Source organism: Pyrgilauda ruficollis, unplaced genomic scaffold (assembly GCF_017590135.1).
Source record: "Pyrgilauda ruficollis isolate IOZ18807 unplaced genomic scaffold, ASM1759013v1 scaffold72, whole genome shotgun sequence".
Classification (NCBI taxonomy): domain Eukaryota; kingdom Metazoa; phylum Chordata; class Aves; order Passeriformes; family Passeridae; genus Pyrgilauda; species Pyrgilauda ruficollis.
The window spans coordinates 3,166,495-3,193,450 of NW_024529044.1; the positions used below are offsets into that span (position 1 = coordinate 3,166,495).

The 26,956-nt window shown below is 46.7% G+C and overlaps 2 protein-coding genes and 1 non-coding gene across 4 annotated transcripts; 1 reads left to right on the forward strand and 2 right to left on the reverse strand.

Annotated features, from left to right (window-relative positions):
• Positions 1–447: 447 nt before the first annotated feature.
• Positions 448–8,052, reverse strand: CUNH17orf58 (chromosome unknown C17orf58 homolog). Of its 2 annotated transcripts, none has more exons than XM_041485649.1 (5): positions 7,970–8,052; positions 5,585–6,172; positions 5,427–5,507; positions 3,718–3,906; positions 448–2,629 (listed from the first exon to the last, which is right to left on the reverse strand). In XM_041485649.1, the coding sequence occupies exons 1-5, from the start codon at positions 8,019–8,021 to the stop codon at positions 2,442–2,444; spliced, it is 1,098 nt and encodes a 365-aa protein (XP_041341583.1). In that variant the 5' UTR covers positions 8,022–8,052; the 3' UTR covers positions 448–2,441. The 2 variants fall into 2 exon arrangements, with proteins under 2 accessions (XP_041341583.1, XP_041341582.1); XM_041485648.1 differs by having other exon boundaries at positions 3,718–3,909.
• Positions 8,053–9,760: 1,708 nt separating this feature from the next.
• On the reverse strand, positions 9,761–9,833 carry TRNAR-CCG. Its single transcript has one exon. It is a non-coding gene; the product is annotated as a tRNA-Arg (tRNA).
• Positions 9,834–11,974: 2,141 nt separating this feature from the next.
• Positions 11,975–17,045, forward strand: LOC121363392 (importin subunit alpha-1-like). Its single transcript, XM_041485678.1, has 10 exons — positions 11,975–12,100; positions 12,785–12,900; positions 12,992–13,129; positions 13,631–13,646; positions 14,615–14,709; positions 14,794–15,057; positions 15,688–15,921; positions 16,003–16,185; positions 16,294–16,443; positions 16,550–17,045. The coding sequence occupies exons 1-10, from the start codon at positions 11,998–12,000 to the stop codon at positions 16,640–16,642; spliced, it is 1,392 nt and encodes a 463-aa protein (XP_041341612.1). The 5' UTR covers positions 11,975–11,997; the 3' UTR covers positions 16,643–17,045.
• Positions 17,046–26,956: the final 9,911 nt, after the last annotated feature.

The window sequence follows — 26,956 nt, forward strand, 5'->3', positions numbered from 1 at the left end:
GGTCATAACATTTGTGATCTCTGCTCAGTCCTTGTGTTCTTTGTATTTTATAAATTATTGCAACAGTTGTTTTGAAATGGTCATATGTTGTAAGATATTGATGATGTGAACTGTGCCAGCTTGATTTTTCCTTTTCTGTCTCCTCAAATTTGAAGTAATTATCCTCTATCTCAGTTTAGTTAATGCAGAAGTTAATGGAGATTTAAAGTACAGTAAGAAGTTGGTCTTACCCAAAAGTCTCAAGTAAACTCCTGGACAGGCAGGGTGAGAGCAGTTATTCCTTTACACCCAGATTTCTGGTTGGTGGCAGCAGAATTTTCCATACTTACCCTGCTGGAAAGGAAATTAGTGACTGTGAGGTCCCAAAATTACCATGGCAGCTGTTGAACATGAGTGCCATTGATGCCATCCCGTTCCCAGGATGGTTATTGCTGGGAGGGTTTTGGAATAGCAAGTGCAAGACCTGGTCTGGGAATTGTTGTTCAGGAGGTGTGTTTAGTATGTGGTGAGCCTGGTGGCAACAGTCCTGCTCCTGCTCCAGCCCTGTCTCAGTGGGACTGTGACACACAGGGATTTGTTGCTCAGCTGCTGTGGGAACATTTTAAGGAGGGACCTTCCAATGAAGAAGGGAAAGGTAAGAGGACTTGGTAACACAGGGAGAGAAGGTGGGATAAATCACTTTACAGGCTCCCAGAGCAACATCTGTATCCCAGTGTTTTGTGTCAGTTATGGGCACTGAACTGAGGCTTGGGATGTCCTTAGCACTGTGTTTGCCCTTTCCCAGAGCCAGGCCCAGGGAGGCACAGGTTGGTTTGTGCCCGCGCCGCCCTGGGCTGCAGCAGGATAACAGGAGTGGGGCTCTGCTGCTGCTCTGGCGGGGGATGCCTGGAGGAGTTGCTGCTTAATCCCTGGACTTCCCCTGAAAATAGAAACAAAGAAACTCGAGATGCACTGTAACCCTTCCTCCTTCTGTCCCTCCCAGTCACTCCAGAGCTTTGATTCATTGCCAGAACAGTCCTCCTGCCAAATCAAAACCCCCTCCGATTTTCTCAGGAAAATTCCATCAATCCATGCTGTGTTCCATGCAAAGTCTTTCACATACCAAAAGGGAGACATGGTATTTCTTAGGTAGACTCATGCTGTGAGTAAATTTCTATCCTCCAGTAAGAGCCTTTGGGTCCCAAATAGGGGATTTGCTCTTGGTATTTGGCTCCATGTCAGGAAATACTTGATGCAGTGTAGCCCAAACCATCCCCTGCTCCGTGGCTTTCCAGTGACACCAAATGAAGCTGCAGAGGTGTGTGACAAGTACAGTGTGTCAGAAACCCAGTTCCAAAACAAAATGCTTCTATAGAAGCCACTGCTTCCTGCAGCAGGTCTCATCATATCGCTGAGTATGTGGGGTTTTAAGCTATACTGCATTTTTTACATTTCTTAATATAAATACGTATCAAATCCTCAGCCAACTTGTCACACAAGGAGATGCCTTTGTGCAACATCATTATGTAAGTTTTTTGGGTCTTCCAGAACCCAGGAGACAGTGAAAGAAGAACCTCATGAGCATTTTATTAGTTTCCTGTACAGACTTATTATTTGTGAATACTAACTGGGAACAACAAACATCTCAATTTCACCACACTAAAGGTAATAAAATATTGTCTTTTTGATTTAAAAAGTGACTTTACTCTTGTGCAAGTACAAGCTTGGCAATATTTCTCCTGGGGAATGGCATTCAGCACAGCTCTGGGACGAAGTGCCCTGGCACACCCATTTGTGCAGCTCGTGCTCATTTTGCATTCCCTGCACCATCACTTGTAAATGCAACCAGGCATTTGTGTTTTGCAGTTCTTGATTTGCTTTCAGTCAGTGCTCATATACTCAAATTATTACACTCTATTCTGTATGCTTTGTGTGAACATCCAGCTCTGCTGGAAGAATGGTGTAATTTTCAGAAATACTATGGACATGGTTGATGAGACAAAAATAATACAAATGGTACTCAGTGGTATTGGTTTCTCTGAAATCAAATGCATTAAGCAGAACTGTGAAAGCACAGTGAACATCCTGTGTAGATAAAGTTGTGGTATCATCTAATGTGTTCAAGGTGAAGGGTTCAAAGTGCAGTTGTTGTGTACTGATGAAAAAACTGCCAGAATTTTGCATTACAGTTACTACAGATTATTCAGGGCACACTGCAGCAGGGGAAGCAACAATAACCTGTGGCTCTGAAAGCAGCTGGAGCAAATTCCCGGCCGGTTAACATTCCCTAGAGTGACTTCTGCGCTGAGCCTCGCCGGGGTGCCTGCTCGAGGCTCCCAGTGTCGGCTGCAGCACAAAGGCAGTGTTGGACCGCGGGTCCGGGCGGGAGCGCTGCCCGCGGCCAGGCGCGCTCCGACGGTGGATCCCGCTGCTCCCACGTCCTGGACGGAGCCCCCGGAGCCTTAAGGACACTTGGAGCGCGCTGCCCTCACCCTGAGATCCCTTTTCCTGTTGAATCTCCTCACGTAGCCGCTGCCGCTGCCGACCCAGCCGTCCCCCGGGCGCAGCCGCCCGCGCAGGGCCGGCAGCAGCTCGGCGGGCACCTGGCGGCGCTTGTGGTGGATGTGCCCCATCACGATGTACCGGCTGCCTGCAACGACAGGAACGAAACCGACAGGGCTGCTGAGCCTCGGGGAGTCAGTGCGGTCGCTCCGAGGGCACCAGCCCCGGGAACAGACGCGAAGTTGTGCCTGTGGAAACATCCTGGACACGGGGCACCCTGAGCTCCGCTGGGACCTGGGGTGGGGCTGGCAGGGAAATGGTGATTTACTGTTGAGGGAAGTGCTGGTATTTTATAAACTTGCACTTAAAACTGTTATAGATGGATAATGAGATGATTTGCTCTCGCAATTAAGGGATAACTATTGTGTGGATATTAAGAAAGGCTTTAGTGATGTATAGTTATGTTGTTGCAGTTTTGGTGTCCTCTGTTCTCCCCATTGTCCCCTTTCCCCCCACCCCCCGTAGTGTTGCCATCAGACAGCCAGGGTGGTCCAGGACAGGGAGAAGAAGCTGTGCACGTGTGTCCCTTGCATGGGGCAGGGGGGAATGGAAAAGCTTGGTGCTTAGGGTGAGGCATGGCAACACCTGATCTCCAATCAAGTTACAAGGAAGCAGCCTCCACCAATAAATGGCAAAGAAGAGCTGACTGACAGACTGTGAGAATGGCTGGGGCTGGCTGATGAAACCCCCCAGGGTGTAAAAGACTGAGCATCCATCTTGAAGATGAGCCAGCCACATGGTATCCAACTCGGGCAGTTCCCAGTGCTGCGAATTTTCCCTTATATAGTCCTTTTGTTGTATTTTTGTCAAGGTTTAATAAACCTTTTTAAGTTTTCAGAGTGATTAGTTGTTTCTCACACAAGGAAAATGGAATGACTTACAAAAACACCAGCTTAAGCTCTTGCTTGTATTGTTTTAGGAACCCTGAAAAACTTGCCATCATTTTGGAACTGGACAGAATTAAGAAAGGGCTGCACTGGTACCTGACTTCTTAATGCAGCTGGTTCTCTTGCAAAAGTTTTGAGAAACTTGGATGGAAAAAAGGCCTCAACTTTGAGTAAACACTTTTCTTCCAAATTTTCCCAACAACCCAGGCTAAGCCTATTAAAGTAGGGCAGACTGAGATTGCAGTGCATGCAGAGAAATAGCAGAATGGATTTAGCTGGAATGATTTACCAAGTTTAAAGTCTGGACATGGTTTACTGCAGTTCAAAGTATCCACAACCAAGATGTGGACTCGGAAGAAGGCGGCGTCAGGAGTGACATACAGGCGGCTCATCTTGTACAGTCCATCACTGTCCACCAAGAGGGTAATCCACTGCACTCCATTCCCCAGGCTTTCCAGGTTATAAACAATTCCATTCACTGCTGGGTAAAGGGAGAGGGAAAAATAGCATCAGATTTTATATCGTGGCAATTTTCAGGGTATGTCTGAAGGCTGTAATTTGAAATGCTGTAAAGGAAGTGTCAGCAGGAATCCTTTGGCTCCGGAGTGGGCAGCAGGAATTCAAATAATCACATTTGGTGAGGTCATTGCCTAAAGTTTTGCTGCTTTGCAAACCTTGTGCTTTACAGGTTTGAGATGTTTCTTAGGGAAGAAGGCAATGGGTTTAGTACCATTTTCTATCCTGACATATAAAAAGTGAGCATATTTACCTAACAAACTAAAATTTTGAAATTTAAAACTTCCCAATGAAGTACAAAGCCAAGCTGGTAATGAAACACTTTGGCTTTTGAAATAAAAGGCCCTTGTCATACCAAGAGACAGGGGCACAAGTAGGTTGTGTTGGGAGCTCAGACAGTCACTTCATGCTGCTTTCCCAGTTTCTGGCTCTGGCAAATGCTGAGCTGAGTTTTCCCTGCAGGGCTGGGAAAACAGCTGTGTGTCAGTGGGGTTACTGCACCTGGTGTTACACCTGCCTCAGGGGGAGAACTCGGATCCAGTCATTTATTCTTTTATCTGCACTGTAAATATATAAAGAAAGGAAAAGCTCTCTCGGATGGCTGCTGTGGAACCTTGGCTCATCTGTTGCTCAGACTTTTCCTACCTGTCCTTTCACTTTAGGAGCAGAGCTGTTTGTTAAGGGCTAAAGCATACAGAGGTCGGGTTGCTGTGAAGCCCGTGTTGGACAGGAATGTGTGAGAGTGGTAAAACCAAAGCAGGACAGCATTTGTAGAAAGCACTTCCTGACTTCTCCATTTAGAGAAAACAGATGTCTCCTAACGTGTTTATGTTCTACAAATGGAAACATCTGTTACCACTGGGCTTGTATTTTCCTTATCTCTTAAAATACTGTGAGAAAAAGTTGGTATCTGTTTCACAACTGTGTAAGCACAAGGCAGTGTTTCAGTCAGAAAATGCTTGTCCTTAAACAAAGTCTGTACAAAAATACCAGGCTGTTTCCTGCCACCTTTAGTTACATCACTGTGAACACAAGGATTAAAGACACCGAATCCTAAGGAACTTCAAGAAGAATACTCTCTAGAGAGAGGATCACAGCCTTCTTTCTGTTTGGTTCACCATTTTATTTTAATTTCAAACTTCAATCCCCAAAATCAAACTTGCTCTAAGTAGTAATGGATAAATAACCCAGCTCCAATGTTTAATCTGAGAGTATCTAAAACAACTGGTCTTTTCAGTTCCACTGACTAGTCCCAAGGACATTGTTCCTCCAGAGGAAACAGAAAAAAGGGCAGCCCAAGCTAGGGAAAGGGTAATGTAAGTATGTTTGTGAAGAGTTGTGATGGGTCCTTTTTGAATACTTGGTAATTATCTAACATACTTACCACATCTTAATCACAGTATTTTAAAAGCAGCAGTGCAGTATCAGTGACAAGTGGACAGAAGGTGCTCTGTCCTGTGGGCTGAGGGGAGCAGCACCTACCGAACTCGCTGGCACAGAAAGCCTCCCCTTCGTCCCGCTCCTTCCCGCACTCGCTCAGGCACACCTTCTCCTTGTCACCGTCTGCAACAGGGGCACAGCCTGAGGGCAGCAGCGGGCCCGGGGCGCAGCTCGGGGCGCTCCGGCAGCCCGTCCCTTACCTCCCCTCAGCGCGGCCCGGTACCCGGCGCTGGGCGCCCAGCGGTTGGTGACCCACGAGGGTTTGGGGCTCCTCCTGGAGGGGTCGGCCTCTTTGGAGGGCATTCCCTTCCCCGCTCGGTTGGAGTGGTGCGGCGTGTCAGGATCATCGGGCTCCGAGTCTGGGAAAGGATGAGTTTCCAGCAGGGACACCGCCTTTGCGCGGGCCGGGGCGGCTCGCGGGGCCCCCACGCTGTTGGCGGCCCCGGCCCGCCGCCGGCCCGTGCGCGGCCTGTTGGCCCGGCCGGGGTCCGGCGGGCCGGGAGGAGCCCCCGGGGCCGGGCTGCCCAGCGCCCGCAGCGCTCCGTGCTGCCCGAGGTGCTTCCTCGGCCCTGTGCTGTTTTCCAGGGAAGGCTCCGCGCGTTTCTTCTTGTCGGAGGCGAGGGAAGGGAGTCCCGGGGGCCGGGGCTGCTGAGGGGCCGCGGGGGCCATGGCCGGGAGCCGGCCCGCCCTGGCGCTGCCCGGGCCCCGCGCTGCCGCCTTCACCTGAGCTGCGCTGAAAACATCTTTGCTGAGAGCCTGGCCGGGCTTCTCAGCGTACAGCAGGGATCCTACAGGCAAAAAAAGAGAGAAAATCAGTGTTTTAAGTCTTTTATTCCAAGTGCTTCAGAATGGGAAGATTTTGAGGCTCTAATCCATAAGTGAGGCCTTCAACAAAAAACTAGCTCAAATAAATAAATAGCTCAATAGATGAAGCACAGTAGAGCTCCTCGTTCCTCTACTCAGACATTGAAGGTCCAGTACAGGGAATGCAGCTGTATGAACAAAACAGGAGATTTGCATTTTTACTTTATTATTGTTGCAAATTAAAAACAAACCCTTTTCTCAAACCCCTGAATCTCCAGGGAGCATCTGAGGAAACAATGTTCACGTTGCATTTGGGATGCTTGTTTAAGAGACCATGACAGCAGAACTTTTTGGTTTTCCCATGCATGGGATGCCTGTTGACAGTGTCATGCAGACTCTTCAGTGCCTTTGGATGCTACTGGAAGGGTCTTTATCCACAGTTTTGGATCTCTGACTTGAGCATGTAGTAGCAGTAATTAGGCTAGTGCTGCTGAGTAATAATTATTTCAAGGCTTTGCTTAATTTGAGAGGACATTTGAGAAAGAGGAAGTGTCTGGGAATCCAGGGGAAAAAATAACGTAATGGCACTGTTCACACAAGCTGGGCAATCGCCTACACTTTCATTTATAGCTTCACCTTGATCTCTTGAACCTCACAAAGAAAAGTGATCAAAATATTTAGCCAGGCAGGAGAGAAATTTCCCCTGGCAGTCTATTTTCCTTTTCCTTTAGACCTTCCCTGCAGGCTTGGAGTGAGCCAGCAGAGTTTTCACACAGCTCACCCACACACAGCCTCTGTCTGGTGCTCACGGCCGTGGTTATCCTGTGTAGGAGGCTGATCCCAGCTCCTTGTGTGAAGAGATTTGACATACACAGATGAACAAGGTCCTGGTTTATCTCCTATAATTGACTCAACTGCTGACCTTGCCACTTCTCCCCCTGTGCTCTCACCAGCTGCTGTCATGGGAAAGATTCCCTGATATTTGGGCTGGCCACACGTAAAGTCAAAAGAATGTCCATGGAGAGAGGGGTGGAAGAAGTCCAAGCTGCCGAAAGCAGCAGGCAAGGGGGGTTTGGAGATGGTTCAGTGTGAAGCTGTGCCCTCTGAACAGGTGTCTCAGACTTGGGTGTGTAAATAAACTCTTCTACCACTTTATCACGCCTTCTCAGTCACGGATTGTATCAAGAAATAGTTCATTTTTCTCTGCTCAATATGTTCAGGACCTTGAGGTTCCTCCTCCTGTACCAACATATTCCTGTCTAGTTGTTGCAAACTCAGAAATACGACTGCAACATAACCAACACTCAGTGGAACAGATGTAAATGCTATTTCTGTTCTGTCAGTGAGGCACTAAAACCCATACAAATCCATTCAGGACGGCTTGCTGCAAGGCACACAGGGCACACTGAACATGTTAAAGTCAGTCAGACACCTGGAGTTACAGGTGAAGGGGACTAAAAAAGAAAGGTCACATACAAATTATAAAAATCCCAGATGCAGAAGCAAATCCAACTTCACCTGCCACTGGTGGCTGGCAGGACAGAGCAGCACCAGTTCCCTGCCTGCTTCTGCCAGGTGCTCTTAATTCTTCCCAATGCTGGCAAATTAAATATTGCAATCTACATTCCCATCCCACAAACACGGTGAAATGTTTCTTTCTTGAGCCCTTACTTGCTGAAAAGGCTGCAGGCTGGGGGGCAAGGGTTTGTAGGAATGTCCTCAGCCTCCCCTGCTTCCCGAGGCAGACGTGCCCCAGCCCCGTCCGAAGGTAACAGACTTACCAGAAGATGATCTAATGACAAAGCAGAGGAGCCAGAACACTTGGGCTGTCATTTTGAAGTAAAGTTTTTCCAGACTCAAAATGAGCTGGAGTCTTTTATGCCCTTCCCCCGATCCATGCTAATGAGAGGCAGCCTGAGGGGAAACGGGAATCACTGGCTGGACAACCCACTGGAGCAAGACCAAGCTGCTGCCTCCACCAGCCCTGCCTGGAGGAATGTGCTCCTTCCCAAAGGGAACAACCCCCTGGCTGCATCACCTGTGTCCTGGGAATAACACACCCACACGTGGTTCCGGCAGCAGATTTTTATTTTGGGGAGTCTTGCCCTCGTCTGGCATTCTGTAGGGAAAAATCGTAGGGAACAAGCCTGGTTTTGCTGGCTGTGGAGAGCTGTGTTCTGGGGGGGACTGGGAGATGCTGGAATACACCAGAGCCCTGGGATGCAGGGTCTGGAAAGGATGTGCAGGGCAATGGAACATATCCGGGGATTTCTGGCCACCTCCAGTGATACAGCTGCTAATCTCCTCTTTTACTTTCAGGAACCAGTTTCTGTGATTCTTTTCAGACTGAAAAATGCAGTAGTGACTGTCTAGTCCAAGGGAAAGCTCTGCTGATCCCACACAGCTTTATTTTTAAATCTCTCTTTGCCATCATGAAGAACTCTGCAAATTTTCACACACCAAGCCAACCCTGATTTGGATTACTGAATTAAGAAGGCTTATTTCTAAGTGACCTTATTGCTACACAAGATTTCCATTGTGACAGTTTAACTCACCAGCTGCTGCTGGGTGCTGTGGAAGCTGCTCATGACTGTAAGGGACAATCAACAATTTAAAACTCCATAAAGGCACTGAAAGGCTCCTGAAACCCACCCTTGACAGGAAAATCTAACCCTCAGCAATGCCTGTGGCATGGGATTCAGCATTGCTTAGTTTAAGCAGTTTGTTTTGTCTTGCCTTAATTAAACATTTCAATAGGATTCCCAAAAGCTCAGGGCTTTGTCTGCAGCAGCCATGGGTGAAGATACCGAAAGTGCACCAGAATAGCATGGAAAATAAATGACATTTCACCACATCTATTGCTCAAGGAGTTACACTTCTACTGCAGCACTTACTAATCCTTATTTTCCTCTGTTATTTGAAACATTTTAATTCCAGAACTATCCCAAGATAGCTATTACAGGAATAGGAATGTAAACTGAGGATGAGGGAGAGGAGGGCTCCTCCATTGATTTGGTGAGCAGCAGGTACCTGCAGCAAGAAGAAGCTGGAGTGTGAGTGCTAGCACTGGGGAGCGGGGAGGAGGATGGATGGATGGATGGACAGATGGATGTACACACACATGAGCATCCCACAGACCTGTATGCCAAGGATTTTTGTGTTGAATTAGCTGGTGGTGCAATTCAACCCTCATTCATGTAGGGCTGTGTCTGCACGGTTTTCCCAGACTCTGCCTGGGCAGGATCCCCATTAAGAGCACGGTAGTGGTGTTTGGAGCACTCCCAGCATTCCAGCAGCCCCGGGATGCAGTGGAGATGGAAAAGCTTTCCCAGCTGCGCTGGGCAACACAGGGACTGAAACCGCCGTGGCCACCTCCGGGCGTTCCCCGGGACTCCGGGAGGGGAAGGAGGCTAACTCGCAGGATCCCCGCGGAGAGGCTGGCTGCCGCACGCAGGACGCGGTACCTAAGCAGAGATGGGTTCGTGGGCCGGCCCGGCGCAGCTGCGGGTAAAAGAGCGGGACGTCCCGGGCACGACGCGGCCACAAAGAAGCGGCACAAAACGAGCAGGGCACGACCCAGATGGGACTCGAACCCACAATCCCCAGCTCCGGAGGCTGATGCCTTATCCATTAGGCCACTGGGTCACCCAGCATACGCTGCGTGCGCCGCCCAGTAAGAGCCCCGCCCGGCCAGGCCCGGCTCCGCCCCACTGCGGACCGTCACGTTCTCCCCGCTCGCGGCGGGTTGGCTACGCCCCTCCCGCCTCGCACACCATTGGTCGCGGTGACCAATGCCGCCGCCCCGCAGCGCGTGTCCGCGGCCCCGCCCGCGCCTCAGAGCGGGTTCCCGCTCTCGGCGCGAGCGCGTCGCTGTCAGACCCGCGCGCGGCCGCCTGAGGGGACCCGCCCGGGCTGCTGCACTGTCCCGGGGACACCCGGCCACCGCCAAGCACTGTCCCGGGGACACCCGGCCACAGCCAAGCACTGTCCCGGGGACACCCGGCCACCGCCCAGCACTGTCCCGGGGACACACCGCCACCGCGCTGTCCCGCGTCTCTAAACTTCCCCTCACGGGCCCGGTCCTGGCTCCTGTGCTGCGGCCGGTAACACCATCCAGTCCCGGTGGCTCCACACTCGGCCTTCTCAGGGAACACCGCCCCCCCCACCTCCTCAGGGCTCTGTGACCCCTCACGGCCCTTTTGGCCGCCTCACACACGCCTTCTGCTGCCCCACAACCTCACCCGCAGCTTGGCCGCTGTCCTGCCCCAGCTGCCCAGTCTCCCTCCACCTCTCTGTCGCTTCACTGTGCTGGTAAAAGCCTTCGGAGCTGTCACCTCCCTCACAGCCCACACCGCTTGCAGCACCTCGCACACACCCCTTCGGGCATCCCAGGCACTGCCAGCCCTCTCCCTCCCCAACACCCATCCCTGCACCCAGATTTCGCTGCTCCAGACCATGCACTGCCAGCGATTCATGACCCAATGGAACTTCTTCATGCCAGCCTTCCAGTCCTTCAGGAAAGCAGGTGTCTTTCTGCTTTTAAACTGCCTTTTTTTTCTTTGTCAAACTACTCTTGTTTAATATCTCCATTTCTTAGCAATGTACTTTCTCTTCTCTTGGCTTCCCTGCTCTGTTTGTTTTGGTGGATATTTTTTACAAAGCTCAGCGCTGCAAGGCCCAAAACCAGCTATGAGATGTCACTGGTAATTCCTCCTCCTCAGCAAACATCCTCCACACCTCTGTGCACGTACAGATTGACATAAGTGGTTTAATGTGATGGCTTAGCACACAGACATATTGATATGTGTCAGTGCATACCTGACACTTCCCTGTGTTGTACCTTATAGGCGTCTCAAAATGTCAGAGTTGCTGTCAGAGTCATGTTTTCCCTATAGTTCTTTGGTTTGAATGTCTCCTGTGATTTGTATTCCATCCCTCATGAGCAGGCCAAACCATCAGAAACAATCTCATCCCTTTTCAGGCCATGCCACAGGGCAGGAATCCTTCCTTCCCTTTTGTTATTCCACATGATTTGGTTTTCATCTGCCCTGATGGCTGTAGAACTGCTTTCAACTGAGATCTCATAGCTCCTTTTTTTTTGCATTTCTGTGCACCACATTTCTAGGAGACAGTAAGTGAGGCATGGAGCCATGGAATCATGGAATCACAGCATGGTTTGGGTTGGAAGGGACCTTAAAGCTGATCCAGTTCCACCCCCTGGCATGGGCAGAGACCCCTCCATTACCCCAGGTTGCTTGGAGCCCCATCCAGCCTGGCCTTGGACACTTCCAGGGATGGGGCAGCCACAGCTTCTCTGGGAACCTGTGCCAGGGCCTCACCACTCTTACAGGAAAGAATTTTTTCCCAATATCCCATCTAAACCCACTCTCGGTTTGAAGCCATTGCCCCTCATCCTGTCACTACACGCCCTTGTCTCAGGGGAACCCTGCGGTGCCCCGCTGGTTACTGAGGCAGAATCTGCGCTCTGCTTGAGGGAATGGGTGTTTCTGCCCCAAACCGCTCACAGCGAGACCCCTCCGGGGGATACAATTCCCTCACTCCGATCCCCCGCTCCCGTCCCGGGATATCACCGAGCCCGGCCCCGTGCACTACAGCTCCCGGCGTGCCCCGCGCCGCCCCACAGAGGCTTGCTGGCTCTACCTGCGCGAGGCACGCCGGGAGCTGTAGTACCGGACCTTGTGAGTACGTCACGTCCGACCGGCTCTTCCGGGAGGGCATTCCCCGTCATCGCGAGCCGGGCTGCTTTCAAACCGGCCAATCAGAAGGCTGCTTTGGCTCGAACTGGCCAATGGCAGGGCGCGGCCGCGGGAAATTTAAATGCCGCGTGGGGCGGGCGTGGGCAGTGGCAGCGTGCGGCAGCAGCGGAGCGACCGGCGGCGTCTCCGGCCGAGGTGCGGGGGCCGGGACCGGGGTGGCGGGGACGCGGGCCCTGCGCTGCCCTTTTGGAAAGAGCCGTGCTGTGCCTGCAATCCTTCCGGGGCCTCTCTCCGGAGCCTCCCGCGTCTCCGCTGTCTGTACTGGGGCTGACAGGGCTGGTGCTAGCGCGGGTTGTCGCTCTGGAGGGGCTGTGGCCGAAGCGAAGCCGGTTCTTATGCTGGGCATGGCCGAGCTGCGGGGGTTTTCTTCGTTACCCGTGTAGCCGTTGTTATGTGCTGCTGGTTGCACCCGCTCTGCAAACGCCCTCCGGGGTCCTTCCCATTGCGAGAGCTCGCTGTTCTCGTCCAAAAAGGTCGGAGTGGGGCTGGGTGGGATCCTGTGCAGCACAGGTATGTGATAGTGAAAATAGTATTTAACAGCGTGTGTGTATTGTCTGTGGAAAGGAAAATCCATGTTGCTCCTGAAAATAATAACTAATAGTGTTTGGTTTAAAGTATCTTAAAATCGCGTGACCGTGTCTTCTGCTTTTGTGTTGATGCTGGAGCTTGTTGTGGCATCTGGCTGTTTAAAGAGACAGCTGTTGATCAAGTCAGATGTTGTTGTAGTATTAATACAATCAAGTGCCTCATTCTTGAGTATGGATCCAATTTTTAAAATTTAACTTTTGTGAAGTAAACTTGCCTTTATTCTGTTTTCAGGCTTGTTTTTATCTGTCCCGCTCGAAAATCTAACAAGCAAGATGTCTACTAATGAGAATGCCAACACACCATCAGCTCGATTGAACAGGTTCAAGAACAAAGGAAAGGACAGCACAGTGAGTACTCTGGTGCAATTAGTACTTTAGCCAGCCATTGTCTCTTTAAGTTTTGAAAGCCAAGAACTTACTCTGAGTGTTTTTCCTCCAGGAGATGAGAAGGCGGCGCATCGAAGTCAATGTGGAGCTGAGGAAAGCTAAGAAAGATGACCAGATGCTGAAAAGAAGAAATGTGAGCACTTTACCAGACGATGCTACTTCTCCCCTTCAGGAAAACAGAGGCAACCAGGTAAGTGGGTACTTGGAATAGGCACACTTGGAGGGTCTTGCCATCTAAGGTCCTGCAGCCAGGCCAGCATGAATCGCTTCTCAAGGGCAGGACAGCACTACTACATCTGCATCAACAACTTAGGCCTGTACTGTCACCTCTAATGGACAGCACTCTTACACACAACTGAGGATGCCTTAAGATTTAGCTTTCTTATTTTTCAGATTCTGTGCTGCTTTAGTGTATAACTCTGAGCTTTATATTAAGTGTTAGCAAGTTCCCTTCACAGGGTAGGCAGACAAAACAATCCTTTTCCATCCTGTCCTAGGACACCTATTACAACCTCCAGGCCCAAAAAGTATAAACAACAGTGAATTGAAGAGAGAAAAATAAAGGGGATGGAACTTCATAACCTAAAGCTATAATTGGACAATTAACTCCAATATGCAAATGGACCAAAACTTATAAAGCTGTCAGACCTCGTGACCTTTTGTGACCATTTTGGGTTCATCTTTGGTGTAGCCCTTGCCAGGCTCTTGTACTGCCCATGGAGTATCCATTGAGGCCTTTTAATAAATACCTACTTTATTCTTTAACTTTGTCTAGCCTCTGTTCTAAGTCAGCCTTTTGAGAAGAAGGCTTCTTCCAACGTAGTAATTTTTTTAATTCTCTAATTCAGACCTGTGCCCTTGTCTGAGGTGGGAGGACATCACTCCAACATCACTCCTGCTGTGCCATGCCCTGTGCTGAGCTGCTTGGGAGTTCTGCCCCAATGGCTTTCCAGTCATGACATGCCCTGCATTGCAGAGCAAGCAGGAAATTTGTCTTCAGAGCTCATGCAATGCCTGGCCCAACCTGTGGGTTGTGTTGTGGGCACTGCTTCCAGATTTCAGCTCAGGTTTGATGGCTCTCTAATCATGCTACAACACAAAACTTTTTCAGACATCACAGTGTTTTTGTGACTCAGCAGTGAGCTCTGCTCTGTGTGTTGACTAAAAGGGGGAAGGCAGGAAGCAGTGACTCAAATAATTGGGATTTTCTTAGTTTGTCCTTAGAGTTTTAAAACCAATTATAAGGTATTTATTATACCTTGCAATAGAATTCTCAGTCAAACTCTGACATGCTGTCAGCATTATTCTGTAGTGCCCAATCGTGCAGCTTATTATTATAATGCATTTTGAGTCCCATATTGTGGGGAAAGTTCTAGTGCAGGATTTAGATTTGTCTCCAAAGAAACATGCAAGACCTGCATGGTTATGAACTCTTAGGAAAAAAACTCTACATTACCTCTTCCAACACAAAAGGTGAAGCTCAGTGGCTTGATTGAACATGCTTGTCATGTGACTGAACTGTGGCACTAGTCCTTTTTTCCTCTCGTTCCTTCTTATTTTATCCAGCCCTTCTTAAGGACTAGAAGAATTAATCCTCTAACACACAGTGGTTCTGTGTACACATGTTCTGTTTTTTCTCGTCTTCACCTGGATTTTTTTTCTTTTTTTTTTCCAGGGGATGGTTCTACCTACAGAGACCTGGTTATTAAATATGGTGCAATTGAGCCACTGCTGAGTCTCCTTGCTGTTCCTGACCTCTCTTCCCTGGCTGTAAGTGTGCAGGGTGATTCAAGTTACAATTACTAAGTAGAACCTAGCTGGATTATTGCTAACCATTTATTCCAACCTTTGCAGTCTGGATATTTACGCAATGTTACGTGGACCCTCTCAAACCTGTGTCGCAATAAGAATCCTGCACCTCCCATAGAAGCCATCCAGCAGATCCTTCCAACTCTTGTCCGGCTCCTGCACCACGATGACCCTGAGGTGTTGGCAGACACATGCTGGGCAATTTCCTACCTCACAGATGGTTCCAATGACAGGATAGAAGTTGTTGTGAAAACTGGATTGGTGCCACAACTTGTGAGACTCCTGGGATGTAGTGAACTGCCAATAATGGTGAGTGATTGGATATGCAGGCTGCTGTGCAAGTTCTAGCCATGATTCAAATCAAGCAAGTTAGGGAGAGTAGTGTCCATGGAGCTGAATGGCTCTTTTCATACATGAGTCAGGTGCCTGTTCTAATTTTTGTGAAGTGAGACATCAGTTTCTGTCCTGCCTGGGTGCTGTCCCACACGAGGCAGACTGGTGGTGCTGATGACTATCGAGCTGCTTTACATAATCATTGGATTTACTTCACAGGCCAGCACAACAGTCAACATTCACTAAAGCTTGCCTTTCAATTGCTGTTTCAGATCCAAATTCTAGGGACAGTGCTCACAAGTGTGCTCTGTACACACTATAATTAGAGCATAATAAAACTGCATTAGTATTTAGCAGGTAGTTTCCCTAAGCTCTGTCATGGGTGGTTGTTTGCAGACTGGCCTTGGAAGGTGTGCAGTCTCTGCATGCAGACATGAGTGTCTGCCTGTGGAATGCTAACAAGGAGCACAAACCCCTATTATACATAGCAGTCATGCTGTTAACTGGGAAGGTTAGAGTGGGTGGCCATCAAGTATAGCTGTGTTTACTACAATCTAATCCAGTTTTGAACAATTTTCCTAAGTATTCCATTCATCTTTGTTTCAGACTCCTTCACTAAGAGCCATAGGAAATATTGTCACTGGTACTGATGAGCAGACACAGGTTGTTATTGACTCAGGAGCACTGGCTGTCTTCCCAAGTCTCCTTTCTCATCATAAAAACAACATTCAGAAAGAAGCAGCCTGGACGATGTCCAACATCACTGCTGGGCGTCAGGATCAGATCCAGCGAGTTGTAGACCACGGTCTCGTGCCTTATCTCATTGGTGTTCTGAGGAAGGTAAGCAAAGCCTATATTTACGATGTTGAGCCTTTTCCTATTACTTCTCTGTGTTCAAACACTCTGCTTTTACCTTGGCAGGGGGATTTCAAGTCTCAGAAGGAAGCTGTGTGGGCTGTGACAAACTACACAAGCGGTGGAACAATTGACCAGATCGTGTACCTTGTTCAGGCTGGTGTTCTTGAACCCCTACTGAATCTTCTCTCAACTAAAGACAGCAAAACTGTGCTTGTTATCCTGGATGCAGTTTCCAACATCTTCTTGGTATGTGGATGCAGTATACTTGAGTATTGTCCATGTTGTTGCTAATGGCTTTCCAGTAGCTGCTGCTGTATATCTTTCTGGAGGTAATTCCACACTTTTCTGTTGCAGGCTGCTGAGAAGATAAATGAGACTGAAAAGCTTTGCCTCATGATTGAGGAGTGTGGGGGTCTAGACAGAATTGAAGCTCTCCAGTCACATGAAAATGAACAAGTGTACAGGGCCTCATCCTCCATCATTGAGAAATATTTCTCAGCAGAAGTAAGTGGCTTCAGGGGTCTCTTCCACTTTTATTATCTAGTCCAGCACTGACTACTAGAATCAAATGCTACTGCTATTCCAACCTTCTTCTTTTCTTTCCTTCTAGGAAGAGGAAGACCAAAATGTTGTACCAGACTCTACTGCTGACAGCTACACTTTCCAAATCCAGGACAGTACCCCAAATTCTTTCAACTTCTAGGTCTTGCATATACTGCAACCACCTATGAGTGGTTTAGCACACAAATGACTGCCACCTCTTTGTCTTAATAGTTCCTCTTGCCTTTACTGGTTTTTCTGTGTCCTGTAGCACTTTGTCCAACTGAAACATACTTGAACAGTTCAAACTCTACATGTATCTGTGAATTTTTAAATGTAAACCTCATTCTTTGAGATACACTTGTAAATACTTCCTGTTTCTGTCCTTGTTCTGGGGAAAGAGCATGTGAGCAATTCAGGCCTCACACAAAGCATTGAGCCACTGCTCTGCAGGCCTCCCCATAGCCTCTTACCTTCTACATGACCTGTTGCAGTAATAAATACACTGAACAGGCTTTTAAGGAAGACTTACTTGAAGTTCAATAAAGTATTGTCAGTACATCAAATTGAACTGTGTCACTTGTTCTCAAAAGCTGACTGACTGAGTAAGTAAACTTAGTCAAAAATACATAATGGCATGAATGCAGGTCTAAACCATGAGAGATGCAATGCTGGAGATGGTGGATTTAAAGCAGCTTGGTCACCCCAAGCTCTGATTTCTGCATACAGCAACCTTCTCTTACAGGACCAAGGAACTGCTGCTTCTCTCCAGGTACTTCCTGTAGAATCTGATTAATCTTACCCTGTGCATAGCTGAGCTAAACTGGCTTCAGCCTCTTGGAGAACTATTTAAAGACTAGTAGTGCTGCTTAACTGTAAGTAATAGTTTGGAGTAGAGGCAAGTACAGCAGTTAACCAGTTCCATACGTGTTCAGGTATCCTTAAGATAGAGCACAGGAAATGCTTTGAAGCAGTTGCCTGCCCTAGAGAGCAAAAATGAAGGCTTTGTCTTGCAATCAGCTGTCCCTTTATTGCTAAAGTCATTACTTACAGGAACCCATTTTGTCCCTTAAAGGGGTTGTGCAGGGTGGGGTTTGGAGGGGAAACAGTCTTGAGTGGAGAGGAAGAACTGTAGTCCTGTTTTCCAGCTTTTTGGAAAAACTTGGTTTGAGGTACTTAACTTGAACCTCTCAGGAGTAAATGTACTGGAATAAGTATATTGTCTCAGCTTACTGAGTGTCTCTAGCTCCAATGATGGTGTAGGAGAGGTCAGAGTTCAGGGCTAGATGTTCCATAAACATGACTTAATTGGACCACAGTGTGTTACTTTCATTAATAAAATGTAGGGGTGAAATTCTGATATGTAGGCAATTCTCCCAGAGTTCCTATTGGCTTTGTTTCCACCTTTAAGGGTGGAGGGGAATAAAAAACTAAAACAAATACAAAACAAAACCAAAAAAAACACCCCAAACCTTTATTCTGCTAGGTGAACCTGATAGAATCTGGTTTTGTCTCCAGTATTAGTCACCTTTTGTATGCTTCCAAGTTTATTTTGAAGTGCAGATGTGTAGAAAAGTGGATTTGGGTGTAACTCTTTGGCAATCCAGGGAAGATCAGGTGTGCTTCATGAAGAATTCACTCTTGTGTGGTGCTAACAAAGATCTCTTTAAATGTGTTATTGCTAATGTAGATGATGTCACTCTTGCTTTCATTAGTGTGGGGCAGGTCTGCTGCTCCCTATCCCACACTTGCTGGCAAATGGTTCCCTCCCTGACTGGAGGCTGGTGATGACAGCCATCCCTGGGACACTGGAGCTTTGGTGTTGCTGGGTTGTGATAAAGTTACAAAGGGCAGCAGATAATTTGTCTGTATCTATGGTCCTATACATCTTGTTAGCAACAATACTGTTTTGTGCAGAGCAATCTCTGTGAGTCACTGCCATAATGATTGTCCTGCTGGGCTATTGGAGCTGTGGGAGTTGCTGCTTCCAGCTCAGAACATGGTCCTGGTGACACATTGCTGTCACTGATGTACCACCAGGGGTTGAAGATTCTACCTGTCACAAAGGACACTGGCTTGTAAAAACCACACCATCCTGAACTGATTCATTATGACCTTCGTACTTTGGCCTGTACCACTTCAACTGTTTTTCTTTAGCTCCAAAAAAGCTGTAGCATGTACTAAGCCTTTCTGTGGTGTCTCTAAAGAGGCTGATCTGTGCCTGTGGTCCGTTCCCAGCCCTGCCTGCCCCCGGACTGAAGGGAGATCAGTGCCACCACAGGTCCCACAGCTCCCCTGGGCCCGGGGTCTGGTATGGTCATACCTGTGCACAGGGGCAAGGACCAGCCTTGCAGTGCTGGAGCCTTCACCTTCTGGGGGGAAAAACAACCAAACAGGGCATTTATGCACCTGCAGCGAAGCCTCATTGTCCTTTGCTCTATTGCCAAACCTCCACCCCGACATAAAAAGCATCAGTTAGAAAATCATGATTTCCTATGTGCTTGTAGAGAACTGAAAGCATTAACCTGTGTAAGAGCAATTATGCAGAGTCAGCTGTGATGAGCGAGGGGCTCCCTCCCAGCCGCGCTGTGGGGCTTTGCGGGCTCCGCTCCGTGCCGCTCTCGGGCAGCGCGGGGCCGGCACAGGGCGGGGCCGCAGGCGGGGAATCCCGCCGGGAGCGCTCAGGTGCGACCTGCTCCATTTCCGAGTGAAAACCACCGAGTTTCGGGGCACTCCGTGTGGTTACACACAGCATCTCTCTGCTAACTGCCAAGTGTTTAGCTGGGTTAAATATCGAACATAAGGTACAGCCTTTTAAATCCCCTTTAAAATCAAAGTACTCTTACGTCAAAACACAACTCCTTTAATTGCTCTTTAGCATATGCAAGTAATTTGGCTTTTGTGTCTCTGTATATAGTAAATGCAGAACACTTGTTCAATAGTGTTCTCTCTGTTTCTTTTTTTCCTGCATTACTTGTTTCAGATTGATCCAGTATATTGAGCTAATAATAGAACACTGCAAGATCTTTAGATGCCTGACAGCTCAGTGGCTTAATAATTAACTTTCTAGGGCCAGAGACTTTGTTTTTATCCAAAAAAAATGTGCTCAGCCTATCCACCAGTGAACCCTGTTGGCAGCATGTATTTCCACAAACAACGATCTACAATGGTTATGAGTAAGTGACTGGGGTGAGTCACTCCTTATTCTAAGAAAATGCAAACTATTTCTGAGGTTAGGATCACAGTCACCCATGAGGATATGTCTCTAGCTTCAAAAAAGTGGTAGGAGCAAAAAGGAAGAGAAGAATTGTTATTGCTCCTGGTTTTTAGGTTGTTTGGTTTGGTTTTTTGGGGGTGATTTTTTTTTTTTTTTTTTTTTTTTTTTTTTTTTTTTGGTGCATGGCCCAGTCAGATTTAAGAGCTTGTCAAATGCCTCATTCAAGACAAGGGCTGGAATCAGTGTCTGGTGGCCTGTGTGTCGGTCTGCCAACTCCTCTGTGCTAAGAGCAACAATAACAGACCCCTGCTGACATCAACTGGCTTGGAATGCAGTTGTTGCTAATGCTATTTTATCTGTGGAGTGATGGCAAGATTGCAGTCTGAGATCTCAGCAAACGTAACTGCCTCTGAAATTCTGATGGCAGCAGATGCTGCCTGGCTGATTGCTCCATTTGCTGTTCCCCAAGGTGCCAGGCTCTGGAAGGAGAGCTGGGACTTTGCAGGCCTGCAGTTCTGTTCACTTTCCCCTTCAGGAAAAACAGCTTAAACTGTGGGAAAGTTAGGAATGGTTAAATCAGTAGAAATTTATTTTTTCTTTTCCTGTGAATTAGACTGAAGTATTCTCTTAAGCAAAGCTGCTTCCTGCTACTCTATCCAGAATGATTTAAATTGCACAGAACCACAGTGGTGTATCAGCAGCAAGAAGCAGCTGTAGTTCTGCAGGAAAAGGAATTCACTGCCCAACAATATTTCACAGATCTCTTCTGTTTCTAAATCTATTTTACAGCAGAGCAAACTGAGACACAAGAAAGTTATCCACAGACATTCAGAAAGCTGCTGGCAGAATTTACCTGGAGCCTGGGAATCCTGATGTCTGTCCCTGAAATTAACCCATGGCACCTCTGGTCACTGTTATCCTTTTGCTGAATATGGGGTTATCCCAGGAGCATTGAAGCTCTGTTTTGATAAGGTATGATGTAGATTTAAGTACAGGTCTAAACTTTGGAAAGTGTGTAAATTCGGGAAGAGGCACTGTTAGTCAAAACAGAACTAATTAATTAAGGTTAATTGTGTTCAGTTATATTTGACCCATAGAGGAAAATGTTAGGACTTTCACTTAAAACCTAACAGGAAACACATTAACCCTTTGGCCCTCAGAGGAACGTTAGGAAAAAAGGCTAAGAGGGAATTAGGGGACCCCCTCCTTAGGCTGGGAGGGGTGCACTCCCTGAAACTGGAAATTTCAGGCAAAACCATTCACAAGAACATTCCTGCTCCAAGTGTGCAGAGTTGTGTTTGTAGAACACTTTCTTCTCACTGACCCAGGGAATGGCACCGACATGAGGCAGGCAGGAACTCAGCCTGTGGCCAGCTGAGGGAGAATTGATTTGCTGTGAGTTTCGTAGCACTTCCTATGGATTAAGGGTCGCTGGATTGCAGTCCTGCTCCTGACTGCGGAGCACTGTCTGTCTCAGCTGGCTCCAGGAAATGGACGCTCTTCCGCAGAAGCCAGGAGATTTCGTGGAAGAGCCGTGGCCCCTTTCCAGCTGCAGCTCACCCACTGCCCTGGGGAGTGCCATTAGTGGGAGGGAAGTGACGTTGGGATTTAAAGGGACGAGGAGGGGAGAGAAAAAATAAAGCGGGATGGAGAAAAATCCTGTCAGCTCTTACCAAGCACAACTTGCTCGACCACATTAAAATGTTGTGCTGATCATTTGAATAAAACAATGGGCCAGCTCCAGAAGTGATGTGTAAATCACATACCAGGAACAGAGTTTCAATTGACTGGCACACTGAAAGCAAAATCAATGGCACTGACTTCACTGTGGGGGAGTGATTCAAGTTACACTGCCTCTTTTGTTGAGCTTGTAATGAGGACTCATTCTCCTTTATTTCATATCTTTCTCAATTTGCATTGCAATGTGAAATGAAAATCATGGGGTCATCTTTTGAAGGTCTGATTTTTTGTGTGTGTGTGTGTATATATATAAATCACAAGGTCATATGTACATTTATATGTTAATATATATACAATAGTGCAAAGCTGTCTTAATTTTTTCTGTAACAGATTGCTTTGTGTGCAGCTTCGCAGTGGTAAAATAGCTGTACCACCAGGAGTATTAATAATGCTCTGTGGGCATATGGAAGATTGGAGGTACAAACTTATCAGAAAATCCTCAGTAATCTCCAAAGCACATTTCCACCATCCCAATCACTTCATTTTTACCCACTATATGAAACAGATGTAAAAATAGCTCTTTCATCAGTGGATTGCTACACATATTTGGACTGCAGAGGCTCAGTTCTGTTCAAAGCAATACTGTGAAATCGTGTGCAGAATGTGCTGTTAATCAGAAGCAGCAATTTAATGTTATGTATCCATCTCTCCTCCCACCTCCAGCTCCCCTTCCCAGTTCTGAGCAGGAAACGACACTTGGATGGAGCTCAGCACCCTAACTTTCTGGATAGACTCTCTAGGAATGAGGAGGGACTTGAATTCTCTCCATATGTCATTTCCTTTCCCCTAATGGCTAAAAAAACCCAATTGCTGCAGTTCATATAACATGTAAGAGAGAGAACATTACCAATCTAGGGAAATAAGGGCAGGGGGATGGGGCAGGCAGGACAGCCACATTCCACTTCTGGAGAACTGCTTTGCAAACTTGAATGGAGCAGGAATTTTTCATCTGTGTACAAATACTGGTTTATGTAGTTCCTTAAACTGAGCTATTACCCCATCTGTACTTAAGTGTTTATCAACACCTGCAGTCTGGGGCCAGACAGGGATTAGGGAAGGAAAATGTAAGCAGAGAGGGAGTGGAACAACTCTGCAAGATGTAAACTATCTCAGAAAGGCAAAACAGAGGGAATTCAGGGAGACTGACAAAGAGGACCTAATAATTTTTAATAAATCCAATTTTAATAGCAACTGATCCTAGAAATTACTTAAGAAAAATCAGATTAGCCCACTCCTGCAGCTTTAGTCCAAGCTGTCTTTAAAAACTTTTCTGTTCAGTACAACCAAGAGCTCATGCAGATATCCTACCCTGCTGCAGGACACAAAATTTGATCTGCTGTATTGCACAGCAGATTTGCAGCTGTCAACAGAATTCGGTATGTTGTAGTTACAAACAGAAAAAAGCAACCCAGGAATAAACATGACATAAAAAAACCCCAACAAAACCATCTTAACTGAAGGGTAACCTTACTTCCTCATAGCCAACCCACTGCGTATTGGACCCAAATTGGAACGTGTCTTTCTAGCAACATAATCCAAGGGTTTGTTAAATTTGTAGCAACCAAACTGTGCAGTGCTTTGCAGGACAAATGAGAGATGGCATTTGATAAAAAAAGCCTGAATTTTGCAGTCAGTGAATGAGAACCTGTGCACAGAGGGGCTGTATGTGTCTGCTTGCAGGGTGATTATATCTGACTGAAGAGCCAAGCCCTCCCATCTTTCATTAGACACACTGCCTAATTAGACATGTTGCCCCTGAATATTAATGCTAAGAAGAAAAGGAGAAAACTACCTTTCCTCCAGTTCTATTTTAAAGGTTTCAAGAGTGGAATAAAGGAATGATCAAGATACATGGTGACAGATTTTGCTTTAGGTTACTTTTAGCGCTTCACTAGACCCACTAACCTACTTAAATATCTGTGCTGTTCTTATCTGGTATAAAACCTTGCTTTGTAACTTTTAAAATGAAATATTTTAGAGGTATTTTTAGAGATAACTTTATCTTAAATCCTCTCCAATTGATTTCACAGTGGACTTGCAGCTGATTTTGTAAAAAAAAAGCACAAAAGAAGCCAGTACAGCCTGTGGATAGGTTAGGTATTTTTGCAGTTCAGAAGGTTTTAGGAAAAAGATTTCTTTCAAAAAAGAGGAATTGTTGAGCTTATTGAACCTGCAAATGCTTTTGTGTCATGACTGAGCTTATTTATGGATTTAGTTTTCATGTAGCATGTTTAAAAATGTCTCCAGACTTCATGTAAGACAAAGCAGAGTGTTTCCAAGCTGGACAGCCTGAACTCCTTTCAGCAATTCCCAGAGCTGTGAGTAGATGTGGTTTGCACAGCCTGAGACTGCTCATCTGACTCTTAGTGCCTGCTTCCCCATGGCAGAAAATAATCATCCCATGGGGTTAAGGCTTTGTGAGCTATTTTTGGGTTTGAACCTTGCACATTCAACTACCTGTAGGACTAGACGATATTGTTACAACTTGATACATTTCCTGGAATTAATCTTTTCTCTTGAATGGAAATATTTGGAAGTAACTTGAGTGACACACACGGAAAAACTTCCACTTGCTTGAAGAAAGAGAGAATCAGAACTATGAGGTGGGGGCTGTTTTAAGTGACTTACACTGCCAACGTGAGAGGAGTCTGCTGCCAGCCTCATGCCCATCTGTGGCTGCATTTGTCTCTAACAGCCACAGTCCCTGCAACAGGTTAGAATGGGATAAATTGCTCCTCTTAAACCTCATCATAAGCCCTGACACGTGGAATTCTGTACAGCTTGGAACATTCATCTCTGGATATTTGGATAAGTCATGATGGCCAGCGAGAACTGGCTAATTATGCCAAATTATCAAGGCTTATCAGACAACGTTCCAGGGCTTTTGGAGAGCCAGGAAGGTTTCTCTGCTTGCCATGGCTGCATGGCTGGAAGCTGCATCACAGAGCATTTGTTACTTCTTCCAAAGCATTAAGCAGGGGTTGTGGTGCAAGCTGGGTGTTACCTGGGCAGGCCAGGGGCTGATTTAACACGGCAACCACCTGCCAGTGCATCACTGCTGATCACCAGTGGCTCAGGGTGAGTTTACAGCAGCAGGGCTGAGTCAGCCCCTGGCATCCCCAGCAGTGGCACCCTGCTCTCAGCATCACCACCATAATTAAAACTCAGAGATTTGCAATGTAGGAGATTTTACAGCTCACCTTTTGCAGATGACAAAATAATGACTTCAAATTGATGCTGGGTCACAGGGAATATGAAAGATTGGAGAAGGTTTGATATTCCTTTAGTGGCTAAATAATGTGGCTTGTTTAAGCCACTTACAGAGCTGTAAGTCAACTCTTTAAATACTTATTTGGGCTGAGATTTTTCTTCAAAACACCTCATTTGTCTGAGCTCTGGGACTATACACACAGTGTCAAGTTGAATCAGACACTATCTGCAGACAGATGTTGTAGCCCAGCAGTAAACTGAGCTCTTGATGCATGTCACTCAGAAGAGACTGTTTCCAACTGTCTTCTTCTGTAAGGTCTTCTAGGAACCTGTTTTGTATCAGCCAAGGAAATCTAAAGATGGGATTCTACAGTTGCTTCATTCACAACACAAGAAAGTTGCACAGAGCAGTTGCACAAGGAACATGTGGTTTTTCAGGAAACCTCCCTAATTTCAGTTGGTATATTTAGCATGTACCTCTCACAGCACTTGACAAAGCCAATTGTCCAAGAGTCTGGAAAAGAAATTGTATTATTGGTAGTGTCCTATGGATAAATAAGTGGAAATCACAGAAGAATAAAGGAAATATTCTTCAGACAGAGACTTTTTTTTTTTTGGCCCAAGACTTTTGGAAGCTGATTTTGTACTTCAAGTCAGCAGTCTCATTGATTTCGAATCGAGACAAGTCAGGGAATGTATTTTAAGCCTAAGACACACCATTGTGCTTGAAGACTGAAGCTGGGCTCTGTCCTGTGTGCTAGGCTCTTAAAATGCTTTGCAGCACCTGCCACTAGATTCTGGGCTGTGAGACACCTCCTGCAGCAGAGAACAGGGGTGACCTGAGCTAGACAAGGGGCTGGGCTGCCACATGGGTGTCACCTCCAATCTTTTGTCCAGGCACCAGGACATGGTTTTTCACTATAGATTTTCCCCTCTCAGAAAGTGGATTTCAGCCCTGTCTAGTAATAAAATACAACACATCTACTTATTCCATGTTCAATGCCTGTCTCTAAAATCTCTCTTTTCTGCTTCTACTAAAGTCACATTAGGATAGGGCTGTCCTGCAGGACATGATGAGGAAATAGCATGGCTAGAGAATTGCATGGAATATCTGTGCATCAGTTACTAATCTGTTCTGGATGGATGGACTTAGAAGTTATCTTAGTGACTAACCACTGGAAAATCCTGTGATATGGAAGCTCATGCATTTTTTTTGTAGCCACAGCTGCAGTCATTTCCCTTCAGAGACACATCATTTCCCCAAGACACATCCTGTCTCAGAGGGCCACAGTGTCTCTGCTCCAAGCTGCTGTCCCCTTTCACAGTAGCCAGCACATGGGTGGAGATTTCCTTCCTAGTTTCTTCTCCTGAAAAGCTTCATCTCCAGCTCCAGCTTGAGAAATGGATTGATTCTTGACCTCTTGCATAAACATTGTCTCTGCATGCCAAAGGGAGCCTTAGTGAGAACCAGAGCCCCTGTCTAGACATGTTTCTTCATCCCAGAGCTCTGATAGGTTTGTCCTCCTCTGCTGGGTTAACTCTCTTTGTCTCCGAGCAGCAACAGAGACAGAGTAAAACCAGATATTTAAGCATGTGCATCTCAATGCTTTAATGTAGTTTGTTCCATTCAGCAGCAACACAAATAATCCTCCAGTCTGACAATTTTCATAATCTGCAAAGGGAAAAAAGGAATCTTGTACAAGGTGAAATTTTCTATTCCTTATTTTGATTCCTGAAATGCAGAAGCATTTTATACATGACTGCAGTAGGGTTTGCTCCTTTAGCACAGAAGAGCAGCAGGGAAGGTAACAGAAAGCCTCACGGAGGACAGAATTCCATTCAGGAACAGGACAAAAATGTGATGGATCTGCAATGAATTCAGGAAGTACATTAGCTACAGTAAGAAGTTATGATTGGCTTAGGGAAGGTTTAGAAGAAAAACCTGTGCCAAAGAGCCAGACGAGGAGAACAATGCCCTTTGCAAGCAAAGGTGTTGAATGCTTTGAAAGGGTATGAGTTAACCAGGCAAATTAACAAAGAGGCAGAGAAAACTGCTGGTAGAAACATTCATCATTCCTCACAATTTCATTTTTCTCTTTTTTTTTTTTTTTGGCCATATTAACAGAGCTTTAGCAAAAAAAGAAAAATACTGATGTGATAAGAAAGGGAACAGACTTTCATAAATATTTCAAATGTATCTCTTTCTAGAAGGAATTAAACCTGATCAATTAAAAATCTTTGGGGTTGCCTAGACGTAATCTGCTATATTACTTTATTTCTCAGAACTACACCATTAGGTGGCAAAATAGG

What these genes read in the sequence shown, in the direction of transcription:
- LOC121363392 (XM_041485678.1), top strand. Translation starts at nt 11,998, where the DNA reads ATGGCAGGGCGCGGCCGCGGGAAATTTAAATGCCGCGTGGGGCGGGCG. An exon ending in GTAGTGAACTGCCAATAATG is followed by an intron (nt 15,058 to 15,687) that starts GTGAGTGATTGG and finishes TCTTTGTTTCAG; the next exon opens with ACTCCTTCACTAAGAGCCAT. An exon ending in CAGTTTCCAACATCTTCTTG is followed by an intron (nt 16,186 to 16,293) that starts GTATGTGGATGC and finishes TTTCTGTTGCAG; the next exon opens with GCTGCTGAGAAGATAAATGA.
- CUNH17orf58 (XM_041485648.1), bottom strand. Translation starts at nt 8,021, where the DNA reads ATGACAGCCCAAGTGTTCTGGCTCCTCTGCTTTGTCATTAGATCATCT. An exon ending in CCGGGCCGCGCTGAGGGGAG is followed by an intron (nt 5,508 to 5,584) that starts GTAAGGGACGGG and finishes CCCCTGTTGCAG; the next exon opens with ACGGTGACAAGGAGAAGGTG. An exon ending in ATGTCCAGACTTTAAACTTG is followed by an intron (nt 2,630 to 3,717) that starts GTAAATCATTCC and finishes CTGTCGTTGCAG; the next exon opens with GCAGCCGGTACATCGTGATG.